This window comes from Leptidea sinapis, chromosome 24 (genome assembly GCF_905404315.1).
Source record: "Leptidea sinapis chromosome 24, ilLepSina1.1, whole genome shotgun sequence".
Lineage (NCBI taxonomy): Eukaryota > Metazoa > Arthropoda > Insecta > Lepidoptera > Pieridae > Leptidea > Leptidea sinapis.
Window position 1 is genome coordinate 2565621 of NC_066288.1, and position 22674 is coordinate 2588294.

The 22674-nt window shown below is 37.3% G+C and overlaps 1 protein-coding gene across 1 annotated transcript in view; it reads left to right on the top strand.

Moving 5' to 3' along the window:
* LOC126971665 (uncharacterized) overlaps positions 1–21779 on the top strand; it is a 277893-nt gene extending 256114 nt beyond the window's left edge. The window contains exon 2 of the mRNA XM_050818048.1: positions 20726–21779. Coding sequence (XP_050674005.1) covers positions 20828–21745 — 918 coding nt within the window. The 5' untranslated portion in view covers positions 20726–20827 and the 3' untranslated portion in view covers positions 21746–21779. The remainder of the gene's footprint in view (positions 1–20725) is intronic.
* The last annotated feature ends 895 nt before the right edge of the window (positions 21780–22674 follow it).

Below are 22674 nucleotides of genomic sequence, written 5' to 3' on the forward strand. Positions count from 1 at the left end.
ATGTAGATAAAAATATTATATTTGAGTGATTGTTTCTCTCATAATAACCCAACCTAAACTTATTAGATCCAAATCCATTTAGTTAGAGCGTTCTGAAGTAACAACTTTCGCCTTTATATAATGAGTGTGATTTTTGATAAAAAACCTCCGTCTGAACAGATATTGATCAGAAAATAGGGACAGACTGACAAATGTAAAACTTATAGCAAAAAAGAGGGTTCTTTTTCGTCGGGGTTTAAAAAAATACCTAACTGCTACTCCACTGATGTCACTGTCCAAATCGGGTTCTAAATTCAAAATACGCAGCTTAAACTGAAAAAATGTATACATTGCGGCCTATTGAGCCATAATATTTTAAGCAACTGGAGTAAACGCAGAAATGTATAAATGTGGCAGACGAAACTCATTATGGTATTATTTGTGGCAAGTGCCACATTTCTATAGAACGTCATAATATGTATAGAACGTCATTGGGTCTAGTAGTCTACAGGGTCTCTTGCTGCTAGACACCCGATGAAAACAGGCCAGATTTATTATTTTTAGTTTGCGTGACAAGCTACGTCTTACACTCGTGATTTGTGTGACATTTTGTGTTGTTGTGCGTGTATTGCTCAAAATAGAGGTTAACTGTCAACACAATTTATTTTCGACGTTTTCACTGCTGTCACAGTCTTTACTAAGCCAAAACTCACACTAGTCAGCGAAAGTCCTATAAGGGCATCCAAAATTTATCACATCACAAATATAATACAATATATTATGAAAAAAATAAGACAAATAAAAAAAAATCACAGAAAAACAACCGACTTCAAAAACACTATTCCAAAACAATAGATGTATTAAAAAGTATAAAAATAATTGCGTCTTCTTAGACAACCTAATTAATTCCAGCTTTGATTATTATTATTTTTGGAAACGGTGTCCTCTAGGCACGGCCCCGCTCTCGCCGATCAAGTACAACTCCAAAAATAACAATAATTGTAACTAGAATTAGATTAATAAATTAAACCGAATTACAATGGGAAGCATCAGCTTTCAAATAAAAAAAGAATGATCAAAATCGGTTCACCCAGTCGAAAGTTCTGAGGTAACAAACATAAAAAAGCATACCGACGTTGAGAACCTCCTCCTTTTTTGTAGTCGGTTAAAAAGAACAAGCCTCACTTGAACCCAGAAATTGAGGCAATTCGCCGCTAGCAAAAAACAGTCTCTGCTAAATAACAGTAAAAGAAAATCTTTATTGCAGTAGTTATGTATATCACGTAAACATAGATTTTCTTTGGCCACAATTGTATTGTTTGACCTCTGTGATTTAATATTACGTCTAGCCCTTTTGCAGTAGTGTATGTATATAGATGACAAAATAATTATAAGTCATAACAATAATTTACTGCCATCTATCGTACCGCGACCACGAGAAAGTAAAATAAAATGTACAATAGGAAAAGTAACAGAACCACAGCCTTATGCGAAGATATCGTGTATTGTAATAAAAGAAGTTTCGTCGCTAATATCACTGATGTGTTTCTACGAAATCTTTGTTTCTCTTCAGCATATTGTATTAAGAGCTATCATTAATGTTGAATTATATTATAGGTTTAATAATATAAGACATTCAAAATCTATTTCCGACTATAATTCTTTAGCATTCAATATTTTTAAGCTTTTTACAATATAATATAATAAAATCTAGTTTATTTAACGATGTCATTCTATTATTATTGTTATTAGTATATTGTTTGTATAACTTGAGTGTTACACACATTTAAATAAAACAATTTTTAAACGCGTGTTATTGTAACTGTGTTTTTACTTTAGATTTTGAATTAAATATAAAGCTTATTATTATTTTAGTTGACCCGACGTTTCTTGGTATTTCCAGAGCGCGTTTTCAGGGGGACTGCAAATGTAACAACACAGTTACAATTACACGCGTTTTAATGTTTTAAAAGGTTGAAATTTCATCTGCAGTCCACCTGAAAACGAGATCTGAATCTTGGTCTTGAATCGTCGGGTTAACTAAAATAAAAATGTAACTTTTACGCAAAAACTAATGTAAAACCGTTACAATTACACGCATTTTAATCCTTTAAAAGTGTTTTATTTAAAATTAATTGTTATTGTTTGAAACCAGATTTTTTTTAATTGTTATTCGTAATGAAATAGACGGAGCTATACTGTGATGTCTATTATTTTCTGAATTTGTATATGATTATTTAAGATTTAAGCTGCAGCGCGATGACGATAAGAAAATAATAACTTATTACAAAACTATCATAACTTAATAGTTATTTATGCAACTGTGGTGTAATAAGGGGTATTAAAACACGAATGTGGTTTATCACACGAGGCGAAGCTTAATATCAACAGTTGCATACAACACTTTATCTACACCCAGAATTTGAATCCTCTAAAATATTCTGAAATAGCTAAATGTTAACATTAAAACAGCCAGTCCTAGTTACTACTACTACTGGTAGTGAAATTCATTCAGATACCACGCATCGAGCAATAAGAATGTGGCTGTTTGTTGAAACTCTATGCGCATGAAGGGATTGAAAAAAAAAACAAAGGAATGTTGTTATGAAATTCAGTACAACATTACAACACTCGTTTGGATGATGTAATGGTTATTACGACATTGGGTGTTTTAATGTTGGTAATAAGCTAACTGTTTCAGATTTTTTAATAGAGGATTTAAAGTATGGGTGTAGATAATAATTATTTATGTGATACATAAAATTAATAAAAGTCAAAATTTTTGCTCTTGCAACACGCGAAAAAAGAAGAAATCGCAGGATCCTTACTCCCCTTTTACGGGTGTACGCGGGTTTTTAAAGGTAATTGTAAAATATATTGCATGATCCTGAAAACACTGTGTTAGGAATATCTCCCTAGTGCGTTAAATAAAGATCGAAATATTATTTCGTATTTCAGTGAGAAACTATATCACATCTGAATCATTTACCTTTGAACCTGAAAACCTACGCGATTCATTTCCGTCGAAAGATTGATTATAGTACTAGTAATATATGAAAAATCAATATCAAATTTTACCATTCATACAATATTTATTGTATACAAGTTGACCCGACAGACGTTGTTCAGTATATAATAAATAAAATAATGTTTTTATATGAATTTGTCAATAATATATCATAACATCAAGAATATTTCGTAAAATATGCTCCCTGTTGTTGTAATGAAATTGTTTTACAGCAGAACTGTCAAACCGTGCGTCAATAATTTCTCTCATAGAAATTATATATGGACACATCAAAGGAAAAACAAATTTGTTGTTTTTATTTAATTCCAAGCATTTGCCTATTTATACACCTTGTAAACCTTCTCTGGACTTCCACAAATAATTCAAGACCAAAATTAGCCAAATCAGTTCAGCTATTCTCGAGTTTTAGCGAGACTAACGAACAGCAATTCATTTTTATATATATAGATAAGATGTATAATATGATTTTTCACTTAAATATTATAAAAACTGTAAGCTAAAGCTGTCATAAATATGTTGGTAACGTTTCTTAAATCTGTTGCTCATTTTGTATGTAGCCCGATAACAGGAGACTAGAACTTTGGCCTGGAGCTCGCGAGCAATCTGTTTACGTAACTGCTCCCGTTATGCCGAAGAGGGTTTTCGTAGTAGACGTTAAACATATTGCCTCATAAATCCTGAGAATCCCGGCGAACGCTACACATCTGTAACCGTGTCGATTTGACTACGTTTTCTTTACGATTCCTTGATATTGCGCTATTTGGTTTCGATACAAATCTTCTCGTGTCTCCTGCTTGGATTTATTTATGGGGATATCGAAATGACAATAAAATACGAATTAGGGTAAGCACTGGGCTATAGAAACAACAAAGTTTAATGCGAGATTTATAAGTTTGTATAAGATCGGACATCTACGGAAACAAGACTGGGTGTTGAACGCGATACAAATGTTGCTAAATTGCTTTTGTTGCCTTGTAAATTATAAAGAGGGCAGTGCGAAAGTTTTCTTTTGTTCAACGTCTGCACAAGATGTTTTTATTTTCACGTTCTAACTTCATTTTCTTCATTAAAAAATAACAATAACACGGATCTTAATGTTTGAGGAAAAAGTCTTCACAGCAATTATCTACCGACTTATCCATAGCGTGTCAAGATAAAAATGAATTTCTTTAAAACGTTTTTGTCGGTTAGATGACAGTGAACACGTTTATTTAGGGAATCCACAATGATTTCTAAAATAAATTTAAAGCTATTTTCATACTTAAATGTTCTCTATACAATGTTATATCTTTTGAAATTCCTCGCTCATTTTAATGTCTCTGTCCCTAGTTTTTACTCTATTTGTAAGTATAGCACTTATTACCTATACCTGTTCATCATAAATCATAAACTACCTCAATTTTTAAAGAAAAGTTGTAAAATATTGTCGATTATATAATAATATATCTTCCTATACTAACTTAAAGTATAAAATAAATACATTTACTTAGCAAGTAATCTTGTATAAATTTTTTCTCTTAAGCAAACATCGTGGCAAACAAATTATTCACTGATAACCCGACAACACTCTGTGTCAGTTATTAACTTCAACCTTAAGGTATGTTAATACGTAAGTATCCATCCCTACTCAGTGGTAGTTTCTTACTACCTTATCTATATATATAAAAGAGAATGTATGTTTGTACGTTCCCTAATAACTCCTAAACTATTCGACCGATCTCAATGAAATCTTTTGTAATAGATTCGTTGAAGCTCAAGGAAGGTTTGCCAGGTCAGCTAGTTCATAATAAAACGCTTTTCGAAGGTTTAAAGCTATATTAGTTAAAACGTGTTTCGAGGGTTCGATAAAATTCCTTATTCATATTCGTTAGATAAATCTCTCATAACTAGTACGTCTCTATAGTACACAATGTTGCCATTTCGTACAAAAAAACTTGATTTTAACTAATTTAATGAGGAACTGTCAATGGAAACAGACATCTTTTCAATGTCATTGGTTTGACAGTTGTCAAAAGGCGATGTCAAAATAATTTCAAACTTCAAAAATCAAAAATCAATGATCGAAGTCTGTCAGTTGTCAATCTATGACGGATATCCAACAACTTAGAGCGGGAAGCTATATATCACATTATTTAACGAATAGCTGATCGATGTCGGCCATGTTTTTTTGCGTTTGAGTGCTCAAAATAAGTTTATAGAAGGGTCCTAGCTGGTATAAATCACGTCAGCTTTATCGAAGACATTATGAGCGTTTTAGCACTAATATGCTATTATGAATACCATTTTTTAACAAGCGTATATTAGCGATGTTTTAAATCTCCGCTAAGTCTAAGTTTAAATAAAATATGTTTATGTTGTCAGTTTCCTACGACCTACGACCTATACTTTAAGGATAATCATTCAAAACGGTTAATTAATATAATGTACCCGTCGGATAAAATATTTATATGAAATATCATACAAACCTACATATTATATCATGTATTAAATATATTTAAATTAAAAAAATATAAATTAAGTTGGCTTTTTATAATTAATTATAAGCTAAGTACCTTTAAAGATTTTTTAACGAAGTTCGCCTAATAGGTAACATAAATTAAAAATATAATAATATATATATATTATTTCAATACATAGAAAAATAATCAACTATTATAAAACGAGACACCATCAACATCGGTGTCCTGCCTGACATTGGTTTTATAGTTCTGATATATATATATATATATATGTGTGTGTGTGTTAATATATGAACCATATATATGGTTAGACATTCGAATGAAATAGAAAATATGTTAGAATAAATATGGTTAGAATTGATATGAATTAGAAAAAATAATTTAAATCGATGCCCAAAGTGTTTTTCAGTTAAAACATTCCATTTCTTTACTCAGAAATCAGACGCGAATATGAAATTATAAAGCTTTTAAGAAGTCATTTGGTATCAGTTTTTGTTTTTGCTGTCAAGAGCCTAAAATAGGTTTATTGAAGGGCCCTAGTTACTATAAGTCACGTCAGCTTTATCGTAGTGATAATGATCGTGTTCGCTCTAATATGCAATTATGAAAACCGTTTTTTAAACTCCAAGTCTAAAATCTAAATAGTAGATTGCCAGTAGTAAAAATGATATCTATGCTTAGATGTAAAATTCCAAATATTCTTGAATGTATGGGAATGTAAAAAAGGCAGTATTGCATACAATTTAGGTAGTTACTCGATCTCCGTGATCTCATAAAGCTCAGCTCACAGAAGTTGAATACGAAATTTTCAATTTATCGCACGCTATAAAATGCAGCTCGTCTAGAGAGAGGTGTGGGTTAATATGTATTTCCTATGCAATGGAATGTTCTGCTTGAAATAGAACTCGCGATACGAAAGCGTGTAATATCAATAGGTAGTGTCTAATGGAAATTGGAAAATGTGTGAATTACTGTACGGAACGATAATATTGATCATGTTGAAATATATTTGTGGAGTGAGACTCACAGATTATACTGAATTAGTATTCCAATTAAATGTTATTAATTTATACATTAAAATAAGATGAGAGTCGGTGTCATTTAAGATAGGTTTGTAACTACACACATAGTTATAGGTGAGATGTGCTTGAGTCGTGAGAAGTCAAGAGGCGAGAGCGGGTCGCGGCGAAAGGACATCGATTCCAAAAATAACAATAGTCGTAACTAGAATTAGATTTATTAATTAGATTGTATAAAAATACGCAATTATTTTAATATTTTTCAGTGCATATTATATCTATTGGGAATAGTGTTTTTGAAGTCGGTTGTTTTTTTGTTTTGTAGCTATGTAGATACCATTCTCTTATTAGTATGGATTTGTGTGTAGGAAATAACTTAAGTGGTTTATTTTCTAACGCCATTTAATAAATATCATTGGAATCATTTATGGCCAAAAACCATCTCTTGACATTTCCGTAAAGCCTTAACACGGCTACAATTAATTGGCTTGCGTGTTCGCACGTCAACTATGCAGTGCTCTGTATTTTCGGAGTATTAAATTAGTGCTCTATTGAATCTAATCTACCGTGCGGCGTGCCCGTGCACAACATTGCAGAAAAGGAAATTGACTGAGCTTATGCTCCAAGTTTTGGAGAAGCTATTCAGCAGTGTACAGTCTCCTACTTCAGGGATGATTGGTGGGGTGTCAAGGCAAGTGAGCAATCAAGGAATGACTGATATACCGGAAATACGAACATATTTTATATCAATACTCTGCTCAACACATTATTATAACTCTTACTATTTCAAGTGTTCGAGATGTTCACAAGATGACGACAACATATGGAATATACATCTCAACCGGAAATACGAATATATTTTATATCAATACTCTGCTAAACACGTTATTATAACTCTTACTATTTCAAGTATTCGAGATGTTCACAAGATGACGAGTAAATGTGGAAATACATATCAACCGGAAATACGAACATATTTTATATCAATACTCTGCTCAACACACTATTATAACTTTTACTATTTCAAGTGTTGGAGATGTTCCCAAGATGACGACAACATGTGGTATATGCATATCAACCGGAAACACGAACATATTTTATATCAATACTGTGCTCAACACATTATTATAACTATTACTATTTCAAGTGTTCGAGATGTTCTCAAGATGACGACAACATGTGGTATATGCATATCAACCGGAAACACGAACATATTTTATATCAATAATGTGCTCAACACATTATTATAACTATTACTATTTCAAGTGTTCGAGATGTTCTCAAGATGACGACAACATGTGGTATATGCATATCAACCGGAAACACGAACATATTTTATATCAATACTGTGCTCAACACATTATTATAACTATTACTATTTCAAGTGTTCGAGATGTTCTCAAGATGACGACAACATGTGGTATATGCATATCAACCGGAAATACGAACATATTTTATATCAATACTCTGCTCAACACATTATTATAACTCTTACTATTTCAAGTGTTCGAGATGTTCACAAGATGACGCCAACAGTATATTCCAGATATACATATCAACATGTCAACTGACTGAATGACCACAATATGTTTCAAATAATTGGTAAAAGGGAGCAATTGGATAAGTAACAATAGTTCTAACAGCAAGACCCAGCACCGGGTCATAAAGCTCGACCCACACCACCGTGGCTGCACTCGAACCTTTCTAACTCCATGAGATCTTCCATAACGTGCCAGTGAGGAATTTTCATATGGAGAAAGAAGGTCTGGCCTAATTATTTTAAGGATTGTATTAAAGCCAGTGGAGTTAATTTGGAGTGAGTAATATATTATTATAATAATTAAATTAAGTAATAAACACTAAGTCACTACATGCTAAAACAAATAGCAAAATAAATATGTAAATATGTCAAATTAATAAATACAATTCAAAAGCTTAGTCATATAGATTATAGGCGCTAGTCACACAATAATAATAATAATAAGTAAATATTAGTCACACAATGTCAAATGTCAAAACCAGTTGAAATACAATCGAAAGAACTAAATTGTAATAAACACATTATAATAATAAAAATTTACAAGTCAATTTTTTTTCTTAATATTTAAATAATTTCTATAATACAAGAGGCCGCCTTTGTGAACTCAGTCAGAGTACACGTGAAGAGATCGACACGTTCTGATATGGCATTAAGAGTGCGCAGCGCTCGAGTGTAGGGCGCGTCGCGCAGTAGGTTGGTGCGCGCGCGTGGCGTCACCAGCAGCCTGCTCTGTTGTCCGGCACATATAGTCGAAGCTGTTCAAGGGTGGCTGGGTCGTCCTTCTTACCCCGCAATACCGTGAGAAGGTACTTGGCATGCGCAACTTCCCTTCTTGCTTCCAATTTGCTGTATCCCACCATACCCAGGACGAACAAAGTTGGATACAGCAACGGATAGCCAGGATACACCCCATACAACTTCAAATATAACCGTGCATATCTATTTTGAATTTTTCTATCATCTGCTTATATTTAATTTCATTCGGTGCCCATATAACCGAATCATGCTCTAAGTGACTCTTCACCAGAGCTTCATATAGGGCATGCACGGCATTGAGGTTAGTGAAACCGTTTGATTGCCGCAATATAAAGCCTAGGTTACGGTACGCCTTATTGCATATTTCGGTTATATGTTTTCAGAATGTGAGATTAGCAGTGAATTGTACTCCTAGATCTTTTACCTCTGCGACGCGTTTCAATGGCACGCAACCAACACAGTACTGATGGTGGCGGGGGGCGCGCGCACGATTAAATGCCAGGACCGAGCACTTGCTTACGTTGAAGAGTAGGTTATTTTTCTTGCTCCACTCAACCACTCTTTCTATATCTTCCTGGAGTTTATCGTGATCTGAGATATTACTTATTTCGCGTACTAATTTGAGGTCGACAGCAAACAAAAGGCAAGTAGATTCCTGTACCACCTCAGGTAGATCATTTATCATGATCACAAACTGAAGGGGGCCCAAATTACTGCCTTGGCTGACGCCAGATCTTGTCCAGTACTGTTCCGAACAGCACCCGCCACAGTCGACATACTGACGCCTGTCCCGCAGATAGCTAGCCAAGAACGTCAGCGTATGTGGCGTACAGCCCACACCGGCCAGCTTCGCGAGCAGGACATCATTATCCACTGTGTCGAACGCCCTTCGGAAGTCGAAATAGGCGACATCTACCTGACCACCAGCATCGACAACCGGCACCACTTTGGACATTAAATGCAGCAGGTTGCCTGATGTTCCACGCCCAGGGCGAAAGCCATACTGTGCGACAGACAACTGGGCCATTACCTGCGCGTACAATGCGTGGTGAATAGCTGATTCGAATATCTTAGCAGGCGCGCAGAGCAGTGCTATCGGTCTATAGTCTTCCGGTTCGGAACTTCCCTGTCTCTTCGGAACTGGCACGCGAGTAACTTTCCACCAATCCGGAAATGTCGCAGTTGCAAGACAGACATTAAATATGTGTTGCAGATATTTCTTTAGTTCGACACGACAATCTCTAAGAACCAATGGAGGGATATCATCCGGTCCAACCGAGTGCTTTGCCGGGAGCCGTGAGAGCGCACGGCTGACCTCCGCCTGCGTCAGCTGCGCTGGGTGTACACGCGCATCTCCCCTTACCGCTTCACTTATTGCTGCAACATCTAGTCGCGCTGGTTTCGGACTATAAACAGAGTAGAAAAACCGTGCTAGTTCTTTCGTGCACTCATAGTCTGAGAGGGCTTGTCCGTTTTGAATTAATTTGCATCGATTAGTTATGCCTTTCATTAACCGTATAAATTGCCAAAATGCTCTCGGGTCTGAAGCTAGACGGCTTTGTACGCGCTCACGGTATTGGTCGTGAGCCAGAGCTACTTCTGCCTTCACCCTCGCCCTGTACTGAGAGAACGCTATGTAGTCGCTCTTTGAGTTGCTTACTTTAAACTTTTTATGCAATTTATATTTTATCTGTACATTTTTGATTATTTCACGTGTATACCATACTGGATAGATACGCTTAGATTCTGTTTTCCACTGTCACGCCATTACGCGCACTCAGCACGAGATCTAGCTGTCTATCATTACAATTACAAATTGTGTTATATTGGATGAGTTCACAAAATGCTACAAAGAATTCATAGTAATGATATAACCATGGTAGTATATTAGATCTCTCTTTACCCAGATACCAATATAATATACCAGATATTAATCATATGTACTTTTATTCGATGTTCAATAAGGTCGGCAATGCTCCTGTGATTCCTCTAGTGTAACAAGAGAGTATGGGTGACCACATAGCATCAGGTGACCCGTATACTCGTTATTCCTCATCTTCCATAAAAAACAACCCTGGTTTCGGGACAAATGAGGGAATTATACCTTCAAGCCTTGTTTACTCAAAGTAGGCATTAACTTGGTATTAGGTAAATTTAGATAATAATAGAATTGTAGATCATTTACACGTTTCGATAGACTGTGATAGCTGTAAAAACGTCGAAACAAACTGAGGTTGACTGTTACCCTCTATTTTGAGCAATCAACGCGCACTAATGCAAAGTGACATACAAATCGCGAGTGTAAGACGTAGCTTGTCACACGCACTAAAATAATAAACCTGGCCTGGTTTCATCGTTTGTCTGGCAACAAGAGTCTCTATCTAGACGTATAAATAATCTAGGAATAAAATATATAACGTTACAAAAGAGTGTCAATTTCTGACATAAAAAAATTATAAAAAATATGTTGTATTTCTACAAGAGTGAACATGGAGGATGTTTTTTTTTTTTTTTCTCCTTTATTTAAGGTCGCTTAGAACAACAAGGTTATCAGCGACCACGAACACAAATACAATAATTATATCAAACTAAAAAGATTACAAAATTTGAGGAATCGTAGAACATTACAATACATATCAGGATCACTTAATATTAGGTATCTATCACTACTTAGGTTAAACATTTGTCTTTCAGAAATATAACTAGCACATTCGAACAAAACATGTTTGACTGTAAATGGTGAGCTACATCTAAGGCAAGACTTAGGAGTGCTTTTAGTGATATAATGTACATGAGATGCATTGGTATGGCCTATTCTCAGACGTGTTAATATACATTGTTCTTTTCTATTAAGTTTTAAAATATATTTGGTTTCACCTTTAAAAACATCTCGCCTGAAATAGTGCAATTTAGAAGTTTCAGTATTCCAATTGTGGTGCCACGTAAGATTTATTACATTGTATAATTCGCGTTTGGCGTCAAGAAGTATGATAGGTATTTCATTACTATTGTAGGGCATCAAACTAGCTTCCCTGGCCACTTTATCGGCTTTTTCATTACCGTCTATTCCCTGGTGAGAGGGTACCCATATCATTATTACATCAACTGATAGTTCTTTCAACTGAAAAACAACAGAGTGTATCAATTGTATTAGAGGGTTTTCAGAAAAGCAGTTTTGAATAGCTAAAAGGGACGACCTCGAGTCAGTGAAAATCGCGTATTTTGGGCTTACGGGATTTGTTAAAATCATTTTGATGGCACAGTAAATTGCATAGGCTTCACAGAAAATATAGAAAATTGTTTAGGTAAACTAATTGCGGTGGAATCTGATTCGATAATAATGGAGCAGCCGGTTCCGTTATCAGTTACAGATCCGTCTGTGTATATTAATTTATAGTCACGGTAATTTTCAAGTACATCAAAATATTTTTTACGATAAACTAAAGCATCAGTGGATTCTTTACTAAAATTGCTGAGGGATAAATCCACTCTAACATTGTTTTTTGTCCATGGGGGAATAGGATGAATATGTCGAGCAAATAATTTAGGTAGGGAAATATTTAAAGTATCCAAGTATTTTTTTAAGCGTAATCTTAGTGGAACTGGCAGTCTTACTTCTGTCTGCAGTAGGTTACGTAGATGTTCGACCGAAATAATATGGTTAACAGGATTTAACGGAGTTGAAGTAACATTATACGCATAAGAAAGACAAAGCTTGATTCTCCTAAGCCACAGAGGAAGTTCACCTGATTCTACAATTAGGCTGTGAGAGGGACTAGTTCTGAATGCCCCTAAACATAACCTTAAGGCCGTATTTTGAATTGAATTTAAACTATTTAGTGAATTTTTATTGGATGAATCATAAATTATTGATCCATAATCAAGCTTAGATCTTATTACAGCACGATAAACATTTATCAAACAATTTTTATTAGAACCCCACGTGATAAAAGACAAAACTTTAATAATATTTAAATGTTTTAAACAGTCGGCTTTTAACTTTTTAATGTGGGCTTTCCACGTATGTTTACTATCAAATAGCATACCGAGTATCTTAATACAGTAAGTTCTAGTAAGCGGATGGCCATCAAGATGTAGTGTTACATTATCGAAGGGATTATTTTGTCTAGAAAATATTATAAACTCTGTCTTAGATTTAGAAAACTTGAAGCCATTTTCGTGAGACCATTTCTGTATTGAACTGAGAGCATTTTGAACCATCTGTATAGATGTATAAATATTTTTACCAATGCAATACAAAGTTAAATCATCAGCGAAAAGCAAACCTTTGACTGGAGACTTTATGACAGTAAGGACATCATTAATAGTTAAAATAAATATAATTACACTAACTACAGAACCTTGAGGAAGTCCATTATCGATTTCAACAGGATCAGAATATTTGTTGTTAATTTTAACTTTAATTTTTCTATTGGATAGAAAATTATTTATAAACATTGTTACATTTCTTGTAAATTTAAGACGTCTTAAGGTACGAAGTACTACCTTTTTTGAAACCATTTCGTAGGCCTTCTCAATGTCAATTGATACTGCTAATAGGTGACCCTTTATAGCTAAAGCGTCACAAATAGCTGAATCTAGTAACACTAAATGGTCATTAGTCGAACGAAATTTACGAAAGCCACTTTGAAATGTTGATATAAGTTTTTCGTGTTCTAATTTCCAACGAATGCGATTTGCAATAACTTTTTCCAATATTTTGCAAAGATTACAAGTCAAAGCAATGGGCCTGTAATTTTGAGGACGGGTATGATCCTTGCCTGGTTTTGGAATAGGGATAATGATCGATGTACGCCATATCTCAGGAAATAAATTATTTTGCCAAATTTTATTGTATAACTTTAAGAGATATGATATACCAGTTTTTGGCAGATTCTTAATTAGGCAATTAGGAATACCATCAGTGCCAGGAGAAGAATTTTTACAGTTCCTTAAAACAAAATGAAGCTCCTCAATGGTAAGTAAGCTGTTTATTGTGTTTTCCTCTTCTAAAATAGTGCTATTATCTATATTGCTAGCTAAATCAACGTGAATATTTGAGGTATATGAGATAAATTCATTACTATAATTAGAATTTGACGAATTTTTTGCAAAGTTTTTTGCTAAAGCTTTACATTTATCAATATTGTTTGTAATTTTATTTGAATCATCATCAAGTAAGAAAGGGGAAAGTGTATTTATATTACGATTTCTTAACCTGTTTATTTTATTCCAGATTTCTGAAGACGGAGTTTGAGGAGTTATTGAAGAAGTGTAATCATGCCAGGATTTAAGCTCAGTTTCTTTCAAGAGTCTTCTAGCAAAAGATCTTGTTTTTTCATAATTAATCAAATATTCAATTGACTTAAATTTTAGATATTTTCTATGTGCCCTTTTGTAATCTTTTATAGCAGTAATACAATCATTTGTAATCCAAGGCAATTTTTTTCGATTATTTTTATTACCACGCGACTTTGGAATGGCTTGGTTTGTGGAATCAATTATTAAATTATTAAATTTAGATAAACATAAATCAATCGTAGTTTCATTAACTAAATGAATGTCACATAATTCTCCAATCCCTTTATCTATAAGCGATTTATATATATCCCAATTTGCTTTTAGAAAAATCCATTTAGGAACGTGAGAACTATTTTCTTCCAAAGAAGATGAATGACTTAATATAATAGGATAGTGGTCACTATCATGGGGGTTATCTAACACATTCCACTGAAACAATGGAGCAATAGCGCACGATGATAACGCTAAATCAATCGCGCTAGTTGTAGCATTGGCGACATTTAAATGAGTGGGACGATTTTCAGTTAATACAGTTATGTCATTGTATGAATCTAGAATATTAAGGATAATTTTACCACGAGAATCCGTTTTATAACCCCCCCATGATAAACTATGGCTATTAAAATCACCGATTAAAAGAAATGGCTTCGGTAGTTGATTGATTAAATCTATCAAATCTTGCTCGATTAAAGCAACACTATTTGGTAAATAAATATTACATACAGTCATTTTGGTAGGAAAATTTATAATACATGCAACGGCTTCTAAATTCGTATTAAGATTGACTTCTGATATAAAAATATTGGACCTAATATAAGACACTACTCCCCCACTTGCATGGGAAATATTATTCCTATTTTTAAATATAGCATTATATCCTGAGATTTGATGACAATAATTATTTTTAAAGTTAGATTCTTGTAGACAAATACAACTAGGGTTCCATTCATGTAATAAAATTTTTAGTCTTTGTTTACGCCGATAAAAGCCGTTGACATTCCATTGAAGTATATCTAACCTAGACATTTTTGTTTTTATATAATAATTTAAGTTTTCGTTGTAAGCGAGTTATGCGACTTTTAATACTTCTATTATTAAAATGAGGATATAGGTCCGTTAACATTCTTAATATAGTGGAAGGGTCCTTAGAATACTGATCACAAATAATACTTATATCTTGAACTCCATGAGTGTTTTCTAGAAAATTCTTAAACTGTAGTTGATCCATCGGGTAGTTTTGAGGCGACGAAGTGATGATTGTACTTATTTTCTCCCAATCAGCTACCACCAAGTCACTAGTTGATGAGGAGCTTCTCTTCTTTTTGCGTGAATTCTTGGCCAAATCTTTTGATGACAGTGTGTCACTTAAGTAAGTTGTGTCCTCAGACATATTCTCTGAATCTGTATCGCTCATTGAAATTTGTTCCGAATTTAAAGTTTCTGTAAATTGGGGTTGCGGACTATCAATAGTGTGGGACGACTCAGTTGTGGGTGGGTGTGGCCTTTTGAACGAGTCTAATGGTAGAAAATCTGAAGTAACGATACTTGTTGTATCCTTTATTTCAGTAGGTATAATTTTATTTGCCGTGTTTACATTTTCAGGACATTTGCTGGCGACATGTCCCACTTTTTTACAAATGAAGCATGTCATGGAGTCAGAAGAGGTGCAGATCCAGTATGTGCTGCCATCGAAGTCTATTTGAATACGGTCAGGTATTTTTGGTAGGTCCTCTGGAGAAATGTATGTTTGACGCCGAAAACTTAAAATGTGGCTAAAACCAGTATCATTCAAGCCAGCCTTAATAAAAGTCACTGGAGATACTAATTTTATATCGAATTCTGTCAATTTGTTCTCCAGTATGGCGTGTGGAATAATTGGACAAACGTTGGAGAATATTATACGTTTATTTTTGGTAATTAGGGGTCGAATAGGTAATTTTTTGTTATTTATTAAAATGCACTGGTGTTTATCTATTAGCTCATCAGCGATATCTTTAGAAGATACATAAACGCAGATTCTATTATTCGACATTCGACTTAGGAATCTTATTTGGGTGGAATCGATTATTTTTGCAAACGCATACGCGTATTTTTTAATAGGGGAGTCGTCAACTGTATCTATGATAACGGCTTGTTCTTTGCTGGGGAACGCGACAGTTTGGGTAACAGACGAGTAACTAGGTTGAGATTCCATCGTCCCTGTAGTCAGAAACGACGGAAGGATCTATTGTCAACAACACTTAATGGCCTCGCGCGAGCGCGGGCGCAGTTCACTCGAAAAGATACTTCACTAAATAAACACGTAAACGATTTAATACGCGCACGTGCAAACCTAGCGGCGCACCGATAACGACTGATGGAGGATGTTGTAATAATGAAATGCAAATAAATTGATCACTTATATTCTTGTTTTTATATAAGATTTGCCCCCTCTTAAATAAAAAAAGAGAGAGGGCAAGAGGCTCACGGGATGGGGAGACGTGAAGCAATGGACCCATGGACATCCGCAACTTCAGGTATCAAATGATGCGTTGTCGGCCTCGGTGGGAGTATGCTCTTTTCATTAAGGTTCCTGAGTCGTATCGGTTCGGGAAAACCGCAGCCGGTAATTGATTCCATAAAGTGGCTGTGCGAGGCAAGAAATTTCCCGTAAAACGCGCGGTTGTGGAATGCCAGACTTCAACGTGATGCATGTGGTACTTTGCACGTAATGTCCGGTGGTAGAATTCGGCCGCTGGAATCAACTCCTCTGAGTCTCTCTCCCCGTGATAAATGCGGTAGAAGATGCAGAGAGAACCCATATCTCTACTCATATTTGTATAATAGAGGATTTTGCATAAACTAATACAAAATAAAAATAATTGATCCTTCCTGCCCCAACAACAAGGCTTTAGGGAAAGTTTGCGAGTTAAGTCAGCGATTCGCCCCGATCGATGTCTGGTCGACAAAAGCTTCTGCAGATTACGGAACCATTTACATATGAAACGTTTTACTCGAGGCCTGCACTCGCTTTAGACTTTTATCCAACTGCTCCATAACATACTTATTCAACTAAATCCGACTTATGTAAAACAAATCCTCGCCTCGTGCTCGTAATGTGCAATAGATTCTTGTTTAAAAATCCTCTTTGGATCGTTTCTTGATTTTCCCAATCTTAAGAGTTCATTGGCGCTCTTTTTTATATCAAAGATAAGTATGTGAAACAAAAAGACCATGTTGTATATTTGGACCATTTCACATCATTCACAGAAGTGTGGTTTATTTGTTTCTGGTGGGGTAAGAGCACAAATACTAGTTAAAAGGCATTTATTTCTCAAAATTGATTCCTTTAGAATTCTTATATACTAGATACTACTACCGCTTCGGAAACAAATAGCGCTCGAGAGAAGAAGCGGAGCAAGAAACTCTCCCAGCATTCTTTTTTTGCGCTATTTTTAATAAAATATATAATATTGTACTGTTATTGCTATTGCTATAAAATAATCATAATCTAGTCCGAAGCTGTCCGATAACTTAGATATTCAGCTGTGGAGTAGTAGGATTTACGACAGAGCCATTTTTTAATAAAACATTTAAATTTATTTACAGATAATGCCTGAACAGTAGTTAGGACTTTATTATAAAAGTTTATACATTTACCCTTAAATATATTATGTATCTTATGAAGCCTACTAGAATAAGATACAAGTAATTCCTTATTTCTAGTGCTATAATAATGAAAATCACTATTAAGAGTAAAAAAGTGACGATTTTTGTGAACTTATATTAAATGTTTTATTGGTACCCAAAGTATAGCATAATACAATTGGTTGAGATCGTCTAGTGTGTGACAAAAAAACTTATGCTTAAGGATCCCGCTCTTCACAGTCAATTATCAAAAATATCTACAATCTTTAAGTATATACCTACTTAATACAAAGTATGTGTGTGTGTGTGCGTAACGTTGTATGTGAGTATGTGTATTGATTCAGTTTGTGTGAATGTATGGGATATTTATGTGAATATGAGATCAATTCAATCTTTTGTTTGGGATATTTTTATGGAAAAAGAGACAGATCGCGACTTGCCCATTGTACCTCCTATAATCTGTTAAAATCTGACCTCGTGCAACACAGAGCTAATGAGATTGTTTGGGTCCAGTACTCTGTGTAGAAAAAAAACACAAGGTGGTATTGTTTGCGGATGACACTTCACTTATATTCAAAGTGAAACGAAGCCAAGTTTTGTATGACGAAGTAAACAATGCTCTATCTGACATCGTGTACTGGTTTAGCGCCAATAACTTATTGTTAAATAATCATAAAACCTATTAAAGCCCTGTACTTTCTCCGGGGCGTAAAAAGAATAGGGGAGTCCCAGGCCCATGGGTGTCGTAAGAGGCGACTAAGGGCTTTTTAGAAGTGGGAGAGTCACGCTGCCGTCTTATGACGTCAGCACAATCGGGCCAGACTCGTCCGGGTTAATTACCACACTCGCACAGAATACCGGCGTGAAGTAGCGGCCTAGTGCCGCTATGTTTCGCATAGGTTAGTGTCGAGGACCGGAGGCCATCCCTTCCCCCCCCCCCCCCACACAAATTATGAGAGCGGTCCGTAAAAAGATATTACCCCAGGAGGGTACCAGCTCTACCAGAGCCGGAGAATCCCTCCCCGAGCACTCTCGCTCGGGCCGCCCTTCGTATTCTGGGGTGGGCACAGAACCGCGCATGACCGAGGACAAACGAGGCAGTAACACCACGGCACCCCGCTCCACGCTCAACGTGGACTTTTGCAATATCAGGGGAATTCACTCCAATTTAATCGCCGTCCACCACCACCTTGAGACGGCGCAGCCGGCCTTGTGTTTCCTTACGGAGACGCAGATATCTCGACCTAGCGATACGTCATATTTAACGTACCCCGGGTACAAAATTGAGCACAACTTTTTGCCTCATGCCGGGGTATGTGTGTACGTTAGGGAGGATATCTGCTGTCGCCGTCTCGGCAATTTTGAGGGTAGGGACCTGTCTACTCTCTGGCTCCGCGTAGATTTAGACGACCGCGTCCGAATCTATGCGTGTGTCTACAGGTCCCATAGTGGTAACGCAGAAACCGATCATCTCATGGGCTGCGTTCAAGCTGCAATTGACGTCGTGCTTGCACAGATCCCCTCCGCTGAAATCGTGGTCTTGGGTGATTTCAACGGGCACAATGCCGAATGGCTTGGATCACGTACCACAGACTACGCAGGGCGATCTGTGCATAATTTTGCATTGGCGTATGGTCTGTCCCAATTGGTTGAGTCGCCAACGCGGCTCCCGGATGTGGATAGCCTCATGCCGTCCTTATTAGATCTTCTGCTGACTACACATCCCGATGGTTGCCAGGTCTTTGTCGACGCCCCTCTTGGAACGTCCGACCATTGCCTGGTCAGGAGTGTAGTGCCTATCCGACGCCAACGTCGCAGACCACCAGCGACCCGCCGCGTTTGGCACTACAAGTCAGCAGATTGGGATAGGATGCGTTCCTTTTTTGCATCCTACCCTTGGGGCAAGGTTTGTTTCTCTTCGGATGATCCTAGTGCCTGCGCCATTGCAGTAAGCGATGTGATACTGCAGGGCATGGATATTTTTATACCAAGCTCTGTAGTACCGATCGGTGGCAGATCACAGCCCTGGTTCGATGCGTCAGTTAAAGCAGCATCTGACTGCAAAAAACAGGCGTATCGAACTTGGGTTGCGGCGCTGGGCACAAAGGATCCGAACTGCAAAGTTCTTAAGAGGAAATATAACCGTGCCTCCAGATTTTTTAAGCGGCAAATCGCCCGTGCGAAGTCTAAGCACGTCGTCAAAATCGGCGAGCAGCTTTCCAGTTACCCGACCGGAACACGCAAATTCTGGTCGTTGTCGAAAGCTGCTCTTGGTAACTTCAACCAGCCGTCCATGCCGCCGTTGCACATGAGGAATGACACCCTGGCCCATACGGCAAAAGAGAAAGCCGAGCTCCTGTGCGCTCTTTTCGCCTCCAACTCGACTCTTGACGACAACGGAAAAACACCGCCGACCATCCCGCGGTGTCAGAGCTCTATGCCTGAAGTACAGTTCAGACAGAAAACTGTTAGGCGAGCTCTGTTTTCGTTGGACGTCAGGAAGTCGAGCGGGCCGGATGGCATTTCTCCAATCGTGCTTAGAACGTGTGCCCCTGAGTTGACGCCGGTGCTAACGCGTTTATTCCGGCACTCTTATTCCAAAGGCGTAGTCCCTGACTCATGGAAGTCAGCCCTTGTCCATCCGATCCAAAAAAAAGGAGACAGTTCGGATCCGGCGAACTACAGGCCTATTGCTATCACCTCCCTGCTCTCCAAAATCATGGAGAGCATAATTAGCCACCAGCTTTTAGTATACCTAGAGGGTCACCAGTTGATCAACGACCGACAGTACGGGTTTCGCCATGGACGGTCGGCGGGTGATCTTCTGGTATACCTAACACATAGATGGGCGGCGGCTATTGAAAGCAAGGGGGAAGGCCTGGTAGTTAGCCTGGATATAGCGAAGGCCTTTGATCGTGTATGGCACAAGGCGCTCCTCTCAAAACTTCCATCATTTGGGCTTCCCGAGAGCTTGTGCAAGTGGACCTCCAGCTTCCTCACTGGGCATAGCATACAGGTCGTTGTCGACGGATATTGCTCGAACCCGAAGCCCGTGAATGCTGGAGTGCCCCAAGGCTGTGTGCTATCTCCTACGCTGTTTCTTCTGCATATCAATGATATGTTGGACACCTCCAACATGCATTGCTATGCAGATGACAGCACTGGTGATGCCGTATACACGGGCCATGCAGGTCTCTCTCGGGAAATCGTCGACCAGTGCCGGGAGAAACTTGTGTCTTCTATCGAGTCCTCTCTCGAGAAGGTCGCGGAATGGGGTAAATTGAACCTTGTCAAATTTAACCCCCAGAAGACTCAAGTTTGCGCGTTTACCACTAAAAAAACCCCATTTGTCGTATCACCGCTCTTCGAGAACACTTCTCTTAAAGCCGCGCCTAGTATCGGAATACTGGGTCTCGAAATCTCGAGCGATTGCCAATTCCGTGGCCATCTGGAGGGCAAAGCCAAATTGGCTTCGAAGAAACTGGGCGTCATAAATAGAGCACGGCAATACTTCAAGCCGGCCCACATTCTAGCGCTCTACAAAGCGCAGGTCCGGCCACACATGGAGTATTGCTGTCATCTCTGGTCTGGTGCACCCCAGTATCTGCTCGATCCATTTGACCGCGTGCAACGTAGAGCAGCTCGAATTGTCGGGGACTCAGTGCTCTGTGAACGGCTGGATCACTTGGCGTTGCGTAGAGACGTCGCTTCATTGTGTGTCTTCTACCGCATTTATCACGGGGAGTGTTCCGAAGAGCTGTTTAACCTGATTCCTGCCGCCGAATTTCACCATCGCACGACACGCCACAAGTTAGGATATCATCCCCACCATCTGGATGTGTGGCGGTCCTCCACAGTGCGGTTTTCAAGAAGCTTTCTCCCTCGTACTACAAAGCTGTGGAATGAGCTTCCTTGTGCGGTGTTTCGGGGACGATACGACATGGGTACCTTCAAAAAAAGCGCGTACACCTTCCTTAAAGGCCGGCAACGCTCTTGTGATTCCTCTGGTGTTGCAAGAGAATGTGGGCGGCGGTGATCACTTAACACCAGGTGACCCGTACGCTCGTTTGTCCTCCTATTCCATAAAAAAAAAAAAAAAAAAATATTAAATATATTAAATTCACCGCGCCAAATGTCAAAAATGTAGATGCGAATATATTATTAAATGGAGAGGTGGTAAAACCAGTGGAATCTGCTATATTTCTTGGCATTACTCTTGATTCCAAATTGCAGTGGGGCCCCCATATTGAAGGATTGGCGAATAGGCCTAGTTCTGCAGCATATGCGGTTAAGAAAATTAGACGGTTAACTGACATTGATACGGCGAGATTAGTATACTTTAGTTATTTTCATAGTATTATGTCCTATGGTATATTGTTATGGGGCAGTGCGGCCGATATTAATACTATCTTTGTGCTGCAGAAGAGGGCTATTCACGCGATTTATAACCTAGGTCCTAAAGAATCATTAAGAGAAAAATTTAAAGAAATAAACATTTTGACTGTTGCTTCTCAATACATTTTCGATAATGTTTTGCATGTTCATAAGCACATTGAGGAATTTTCTAGAAACTGTGACATTCATAATGTTAACACGAGGAACAAGCATAAACTTGTTATGTCTACTACTCGGTTGGGTCGAGTTAGTAAGTCTTTTGTTGGGCGATGTATATGCTTCTACAATATGATCCCAGAAAATGTACAAAACAAATGTGTTACGAAATTTAAAAGAATTGTTAAAAAACGTTTGTGTGGGAAAGGTTATTATAGCATAAACGATTTTCTTAATGACACCACGGACTGGGATTAAAGCGAACACCCTCAGGCTCTTTAATTATAAATGTTTATTGTACGATATTACATTGTAATCCATATTTTATATTAAAAAAAAAAGCCCGCTGAGTTTCTTGCGCCCATTCTTCTCAGATCTGAGGCAGTCTCTTTTGAATGGGTGGTAGATTTTGAC